The 8930-nt window shown below is 50.5% G+C and overlaps 1 protein-coding gene across 1 annotated transcript; it reads left to right on the plus strand.

Moving 5' to 3' along the window:
• Positions 1-5674: 5674 nt before the first annotated feature.
• LOC128720904 (uncharacterized) lies at positions 5675-6642 on the plus strand. The gene is made up of 2 exons (XM_053814604.1): positions 5675-6139; positions 6247-6642. The coding sequence occupies exons 1-2, from the start codon at positions 5675-5677 to the stop codon at positions 6640-6642; spliced, it is 861 nt and encodes a 286-aa protein (XP_053670579.1).
• The last annotated feature ends 2288 nt before the right edge of the window (positions 6643-8930 follow it).

The following is an 8930-nucleotide window of genomic DNA, read 5'->3' on the forward strand; positions in this document are numbered from 1 at the left end:
ACAAACCATCACAATTGCATACCTTCCAGGCGCATCATCTTTCATCCCATTCAGCAGAGCAGAGGTAAAAGCTGCATCTCACAACAGCTGCAACGGTACAATACCACCAGTGGACCGATTATGGCACGCGAAGGAAAAACTTTGCATCACCGCGACAGGGCTTTTCGCTGAAGGGTCCGGTTCGCTGTAGCAAAAGCTTGCGCAAGATGAACGGTGGAAACAGATGCACGAAAGCAGCAGGGAAAAAAATCTAAGAAACTCGAGCAGGGAAAACGGACGGAAATTACTTTTACTGGCTAGTGGTGCATAAATGTGGGCGATTTCGCTTAAGGAAAGTTTCCATCGCTGGCTGGGAAAAGATGCAGCCATGGATGAACCGATGCGGACGACGAAGTTACGACTTGTGCTAAAGTTTAAAATATGCCACACAGTTTGCCTGGAAGTACGACGAGCGGAAAATGAATTGGGACGATCTGAAGCTTGCATTGGTACGTGAGTAAATCAAATCATCGCATTTGCTTGACGTTATTAGTATCCAGGGAAGAGCAATTGCTGGTTTCCCATCCACGTTTCGCAGGTCATAGCTGATGTTATTGAGTATATGACATTGGATAACTTTCGACATCCGGGAGAGTGAGATGAGTTTTCCCATCCAACATAAGTACTTTTTCCCACAGTTAAAGGCGCACGACAAACGACAATCACTTAACTTTCAAGGGCATCATGGACGGTATAACGCTACAATAAACCAGAAATCAAATTCTCTCCATTGCTTTTGACAACATTCTTTCGTTTGTTGTGAACTTCGACCGCTGCTACAACCTACATTTTAGTTTGAAGAAATAACATACTAATTTCCAGCATTTGCACGTAAATACCTTGAACGGAAAAATCGATGGTACTTCTGAGGAAAAGTTTAAAATTTTCTCGATGATTTTTCCCCACATCAGTATTTTGTTTTTCACAGTTTTTTTTTTGTTACAATCTAGAGCGTCGGAAAGAAATGATAGTGTCTTTGTTTGCCTCTTCATCTGAGACTACTGAGACAAGCCTCTATATTGAAACTCATAAGTAGCGCTCATTTGTACGTTGAATTGATTCCATCAGCGAAGGACACCCGGAACGCGCGTTAAAATCAATTTCCCCCAGAAGAGTTCTAGGGCTACGACGTTTTTCAAGCAGTCCGCTGGCGTAAACTGACATCCGGTCCAGATGTATCATTCCGCCTGGCATTCTACATTAAGTCTTGCTAGCACTTGTCCCAATGGGTCGTTTGGCAGCGTTTCCGTACCAGGACGCGGACCACCACGGTTGCCTTTTCGAATTGACCGCAGCATCCTTTAGGGCCGCTAGGACGCGGACGAGCTACTTCATTCCGCTGGAAAGTGAAATGTGCTACAAATGAAACTTGCCCACTCAAGTCCATTTCCCGGGTTTCCCTCGTATTCAATATCGACGCTCTTTTGCCCGATGACGGCGATGACTCCCCAGTCTGACGACGGAAATCAGAGAACGAATGAGCTCGGTATTTGTAGCAATTCCAGTTTTTCCAACCCCTGTCCAATGTGGAGCTCACGAGCCCGGCTATGACGCTGGTTTACGGACTGGTTTTACGCCACCATCGACGAATGGTGCAGATCCTTCACGGTGACGAGGAAAGCTCTTGCTCGCTCCCACTCAGCAAGGAGGACGTACGATGCAAGGAGCACACCGGTAACAAAAATGTAATTGATGTGTTTTACTTCCCGAAACAGGTTCGGCGTGGTTCCGTTGCAGACGCGCTGGACACCGTTGGATAGGGTCAGTATTTCAGGCCACGGTTTCGGGTTCATTCCGCGAGGACGTAGCGAGTAATACTTTCGTTACTCCACTTTTGCGGATACGCGAGGTGTAATTTTACTTTCGGGATGCTTGGAAAAGAGGTCTCAGGGAACCAGACCACATGGTTAGAAGAACTTTACATGCACAGCCCTCACCAAAGCGCTGGATGCATTTGCAAGCGGTTGTTGAATGCATAATGAAACCTAACAGATGTTTCAGGCGCCATCATTCATGCTGCAATACTAGATTATCCTTTTAAATAATTCAAATAAACATTGAGTCGATTAAGGCGATGTTTATCTCATTATGAAGTATAATTATTTCCTGTTTATAAGCGCATTGAGCAATTTTCGTGCAAAGCCTGTGTAAACCCCGAGTAACGTGGTCGTAATTCCACTACATATGTATTAATATCAATAATCTTTACAGTTCATCGAGGCAGTAGCACACAATGGAGATAAGCTTGAATTTTGAACTGAATCGAATCAATCACATTCTATTTACAATTCATATTACCAGCTGTGACTTCAGCCAGTAATTTAGCTCTATTCATCCACCCATTCAACCTCGACCAGAATGGACGGAAAAGCTCTCTCGCTAAGCGTTGGGAACACGGCCACTGGTCGGTATCATTACCTTCGGTGCAGTTCTCTCAGTTCACCGTCTTTCGAGGAATGCGATTATGCAACCACAGCATCGCCACGTGAAACCAAAACGATTCAGCCACTTGCCCACAGCAGCGAATATCAACATCCCAACCAGCCCAGCAGGATCCACGGCCAAGGACCACTCGCATCCGCTCATCGACGGTCCACACCACACCAGCGTCTCATTACGACTGAGCCTTAGAGAAATTCACGATTTGCGCCCGGCATCCGAGAGCGTTGCCATTTAGCCAAGGGACCGTGCAGCCGCGTAGCCCTGCAGACCGTGCGCCGTGTCAGCGAGTGCAGCCAACCCTTCCATGTAATCACGCGCACGCCGCCGTCGGGTAGTGGAAATGTAAATTCAATTAACAAGCCTCCACCGATGATTAGTGGAGTGCATCATCGAAAGTCGAAGCCAAATCCGAGCCGTGCGCCCGCTTTTTGCATCAGGACGTGCGCGCTGATTGATGGCATTCTGCACCGAACACTAACGGAACACCCCGGGGAGGTGGATTAAATGGACTTGCGCTGTTTTGTTTTAACAAAACAACATTCAATTGAAATCAACTGCAGCGGATTCAGCTCACTTTTTCTGATTGTTATCCTTCGGGAAGCTGGATCCTTTTGAGCCTGGCGTTATCTCCTGTGCACTGGATGCTGGGTTTTAAGCTCCCGTCGCTGATGTTTTCCCAGTAATTGAATCACTTTACACCAAACATCGGCGCAACAGCGCTGTTGTTTGCTTTCCTTTCCGCTCTCATAAGCTCGTGGCCGGCCGAAACGAATTCTCAACGGGCGTGAAACAACCGAGCATAAACGGGCGCATAAAACGGCTATAACGATCACTACCCATGAGCCATGGGTGTTCCCAGGCCCGTATTTTTAAGCGCTCTGAGAGATTATGTCGGCCTGGGAGGTGTGCCAAATGTTGCAGGATGCTATGAGTCGGCTGTTCATCGACTTTTGCAAGCTCAATTACACGAGGCTCCAAAAACTCCAAATGATGACCGTCTTCTCGACCATGCTTTTCGCAACAGTGTAGCATGTTGCTGGTAAAAGTGCATCGCACACCAGCTTCGATCACACACACACACACAATGTACTGGCCCTTGGTTCGGCTCATCAGAAACAGCTGGTGTGCAGCCAAACGGGGAAAGCTTCGGCCGCATACCGAGCAATGTGTAGCGATGAGAAATTCGCATGTTTCGATCCCCCACCCGTGGGTCGGAAAAACTGCACAGCAAAAAAGCAAGACCGACTCCACCGGCTGGGCGTGAGGACGCACGTCTAATTAACTTATGATTTGCGGAGTTTATAGAACAGAACGATCAAGCGCACCCACTGGCGATGGTGGAATGGAAAGTGTGTAATGCCCCTTTGGAGGATGGAAGGAAAAACAAAACTACCATCGGTTGATGAATCGTGTTGATCCGCTCGCAAGGCTTCCTGAGTTGCACAAAGTGACGCAAAAACGCACCCAAAACGCTATCGGAAGGAAAGCAATCGCCATCGTGAGCGTACGAGATTGAATCGCATTTCAATTTCCACCATGTGGGCATACTAGCAATGATTATGCTACGGCGGAAATTGCCACCAGGAAGTGGCCGATGGAGACAAACATCGCTCAGCCCCGACCGGAAGCGAACGGTACTCTCTCGAGTGGGACGAGCAATAAGGACTTTCGGTTTCGTCCATCCCGATCGGTTATGACCCGATCACGATCACCCACGGGAAACGCCGGAGTGATCGATCATGCCCGACCTGGTTGTGGAGTAATCGATCGGGACCAGGACCGGTTCCACCGTTAGGCCAACCAATTGGCCCTGATTGCGTCAGCAGCGGTTCAGGATCTGCACGACGTTGTTCGGCTCTAGGTTAGCAGGCACAGGCACAGAACCGTTCTCGGTGACGATTTTCCTGCAGGCACATTAGCGCTAACGGGACCCGCGAACGAGCTCGCTTCCTGTCCCGAGGTTCTGGAGTCTGGAGTTATAACACAGGCAGCTCTCGATGCGAGGAGCGTTTTTCAAAATGACAAAATTTGCAATAATGGCTCTCGTCTGGGTCGTTTTGAGCTTACAGGCGAAGCGTTTAGAAATATGCTGGATCTTTTGTGGCTGTTGATAGCAGACGAAGTGTTTCAGAGAGAGAGAGAGACAGAGAGAAGGATGCTATTTAAGTCATACAGGCAGATCAAGCAGACAGGAAACAGATTCGGTTCCACAAGTTAATCCTTTCGCACTCGATGCGTTCCTCGAGAGATCTTTCAGCGGAATTGGTTCATCATCGGCTCAAGTACACCCAGCGACTGGACCTCTGACTGAACCTTATCCTTATCTTGAGCCAACGCAAAGAAAAGAAAGTGAAAAGCGCAACCTACACCAGCTCACCGCAAGCACCACCAATTAGCACTTTCCATTATGGTAATGCTCTCGAAAAACCCAACGAGCCGCATAATAATAACTGACCAGCCCTACCCAGACGTCGGGTCGCATCGATCGGCCCGATTGGTCCACCCCCATCTGCCAACCCACCCTCATCAGCCACCCCCATCGGCCACCCCCGTGCAAAATTCGTGTAAAAGTGTCATCGATACAGGGCGCAGAAAGACGCAGCTGGCCATGAAATTGTTCAACCTCCTCAGCCACGGACAAAGCCAGCAACCTGCGATCGTGCGTGCCCGCCCGCCGAAGAAAGCCCACCCACCGGTGGAAATTCCACCCACCCTTATCAGCTATCCCAACGACGGGGAGAAAAAACCGTTCGAGCGCGAACGCGAACCGCGCGTTCGTCCAATGCACGCGATGCAACCCAGCGCAGCGATGCACCCGGTGCAGCAGAATAGAACGGGCCAACGGACCGGAGCCACGGCCAAGACAGGCGTGAGCAGGACGGCAGGCGGCCAGAAAGGGCCGGTTTCCGCTGCGTAGTAGGGCCACCGGTGCCCGCGAGTATATATGCCGGCCGCCAGCCCACTGGAAGGCACAGTTTGAGTCCATTCGTCCTCGGCCCTACAACCGATCTAAGCCAACCAAAGCGTGTGTGAGCGCTGCACTAGTGTGAGCTCGGTCTCGTGCAGCTGTGGTCTGTTTTCGGTGTAAAACAGATTTACGAAAACGCCCTCGTCAACCCACTCGTCCCGGGGCGACTTCCTTCCACGCATACACGCACAGAGACGCGCGCCATCCTAGCCGGATCCTAGCGCAATGCAGCTGTTCAAGTGCTTGTTGGTGATCGGGTGCCTAGCGACGGCGTCGCTTGCCCACAGCGCTTCGGCCACGTTGCCGATCAGCTCGAACTCGATCGATGGCAGCGAAGGATCGCAGCAGCAGCAGCAGCAGCAGCAGACGCCCCGTGCCGGTTCGTACCTTGGCGAGATCAAGTACCTGTACAAGACGTACCAGGATTGCGCCAGCGGTGACGTGTCCACCTGCCTGAAGCTGAAGCTGTTCACCATCCTGGACCGTGTGGCCCGTTCGACTAAGGACTTTAAGCTGAGCGAGGGCGTGCGATTCGTGCGCGATCAGGACTCAACCCTCGACGCCAGCCCGCTCCGCACCGAGGCCCAGCTCGAGCAGGAGTTGCCCCGTTCGCTCGACGAGAAGGAACGCTCGCTCAACTCGATGCTCTTCGACAAGGTGCTGTCCTTCTTCCAGTCCCACACCCTGCAAGTGAGTAGTAGGCTGCTGCCCGATCCGACCGTGTCCTTGCGATCTCGAGCTTTTTTAATCGCTCTCTCTCTCGCTCTCTCTCACACGCTCTCACACACGCTCTCAAGGTCAAGTTCCCGTCCAGCGAGGAAATCAAGCGCTCGATGGAGGAAGTTCGCGGAGGCGGCGGTGGCTTCGGAGGTGGCGGTGCCGGTGGTTTCGGAAACAAGGACAAGGACAAGAAGAACGGCCACTGGATCATGATCCCGCTCCTGCTCGGCAGCACGCTCGTCCCGCTTGCCTTCGGTGCCCTCGCTCTGCTCGCCGGTAAGGCTCTGATCGTGTCGAAGCTCGCCCTTGCGCTGGCCTCCATCATTGGCATCAAGAAGCTGATCTCGAGCGGTAGCGGCCATCACGAGTCCGCCCATGAGGTTGTGGTTTCCGGTGGACACGGTGGTGGCTGGGGACGCATCGGTTCCGGCCAAGGACTCGCCTACAATGGCTACGGACACTACGCTCAGTAAGTCCGATGTCCTTTTTGGAAACCAAACACCCGCAAACCCAACCCGGCGGAAGGTCACCTCCCGGAAGTGGCCCCCGCCCCCCCCCCGTTCCGTTCCCGCTCGTTCGCTCCCTCCCACCATCAACCCCCAGGATCCGTCCGTCCCCCCGTCCCCCGTCCCCCCAGGCCTCGTCCCTTCAAACCATCCATTCCCAGCATCCCATTCCCCGGCGACGGAACAACGGAGGGCAGTTGGAACGAGCGAAAAAAAAGGGGGTTGTGGGGGGCGAGAGTTTTCACGTGCCCCACTCCTCCCCCCGGACACACACACACGCACACACACAACCACAACCACATGCCGACTGACGAACGGTACCCCACCGGAAGGGCACCGTTCTCTCACGCCGCGTCACATGGAACTTGCAGCCTACAGAACCGAACCAAACACAACCAACCCTACCCACCCCCTCCCCCCCTTTCGTACCTCCCCCTTGCCACTCCCTCCCGATGGGGGAGGGGGTGGGCCGGAGGACGCCCGTGACTCCCGTTTTTGCCGGAGCGCGATCGCGCACCTCCACTTAATTTATTTAACTTAATTTAATTTATTCGTACTCGGCTCCTGAACAGAACTGATAATTTATGTGTTGTAGTGTTTGATTGTTGTATGATTTTCTTTTTATGTTTTGTTTTTTATGTTTTCCTTTGTGTTTTTTTTTGAAACGCGATTTTCGTTTTTTTTTGTATGATTTTGTGTTTCTCCGTTCCCGCCGGCAGCGTTTGCACCGGGACGAAAACTACTATTATTGTTTGTGTGTAAAAATGCAGTCAAATAAAACTTAATTGAAGAAGTAACTCCATTTTTTGTTTGTTTGTTTGTTTTGCGAGATGTGGGCGAAAAAGGAAAGAAAAAAAGACGCACCAGCCTCGAGAGAGAAAGAGAGAAAAAGAGAGTCCTCGCTGGAACGCGTTTCGTGGAAAACGAGTACGGCTCAGCTTTCACTCCGGTTGCTGGTGGTCCAATTTTTCCTCTACGAGCCTAAACCACCATTTGGATTAGGGTCCAGTTGAAACAGCTGTAACATTTTTTTTAGCACGCGCAAAAATCCGGTTGCACAAATGCAGCCCACAAATAACGAAAAAAAAACAAGAAACCTCGAGTCCGCGCTGGGGCAACGCGTGCCTGGAAAATTGAGTCCATCGCTGTGTGCAACCGCCATCGAGCCAGCCGGTTTTCCGGGCTCGCTGCGAAAGTTGACGCCCGCGAAAAACCCGCTCATGGCGTTCCTTAAAGAACCTGGCCCAGTCCAGCAACAGGCTTACGCGTTCCCGGAAAGGCCGTCGGGACCGGAATCGGTTCAAAAGAATGCATTTCGCTGATTTCTCCGAGCGATTTCCACTTTCTTTCCACCGGCCAACATGGCTGGTGGATCTTTTTTTTTTGTTTCTCCTCCTTCCACTAGCTACCAGGAACTGGATCATGACCACGCATCGGCTCTAGCACGCTTAGGTCGGTGTATCCTGGTGCATCTTAGGTGATTATGATTTCACGACCCACTGCACATCCACCGATGCGATTGCGCTTATCACGAATGCAGCTAATTATCACCTCGGGCTCGGTACGAATTTCTCCCGAAGCCCAATTTCCACGCAACTCGAGGCTGCCTATGTTGCTACTTTAAAGCCCTTTGGGGCGGTACCGTTTTCCAACGCTTTTGCGGAATGCAAGCGAATGCCATTTCCACGAAAAGCCGATCCAGCTGAAGGGAGAGAAATTTGCAGAATGCTTATCGCGATTCAATTCCGTAGATACCATCAGTTTGAGAGAACTCAGTCGTCAGTGAACGCGTTCTAACAATGCATTTTACAGTGCAATAAGTATATGGAAAAGATGCAATAAATGATCAAAACTTCAATTCGATTTGAATACCGTTCAGTACATTAGTGATTTAATTTTTCAGCTAAAATTCCAGTCATAACGTGCTGATTTGACCCAGAAGCAAATGTTGAACCCTTGGTGTTAATGTTAATAGTTTTATATTTATACACAAATCGATTCTAATTGACAATCGATTCACAAATTGTTTTAATTAGGCCAGCTTAATTAAACACAACCATTTGAAAATACAACCTATGCTAATATTCAGTTCAACCTACAACAGTACAAAAATGGTATCCACGTGATCCTCGGATCTGTTTGGTCACGAGCACTTTTTCTCCGTTCCATAGTTTAAGATCAACAAAAACAACACAAAAGCTTTCAACGCAGCGGCAGAGCTTCGAACGAACGCAACCCAAACACAAGAAAAGCTT

Source organism: Anopheles nili, chromosome 2, assembly GCF_943737925.1.
Source record: "Anopheles nili chromosome 2, idAnoNiliSN_F5_01, whole genome shotgun sequence".
Lineage (NCBI taxonomy): Eukaryota > Metazoa > Arthropoda > Insecta > Diptera > Culicidae > Anopheles > Anopheles nili.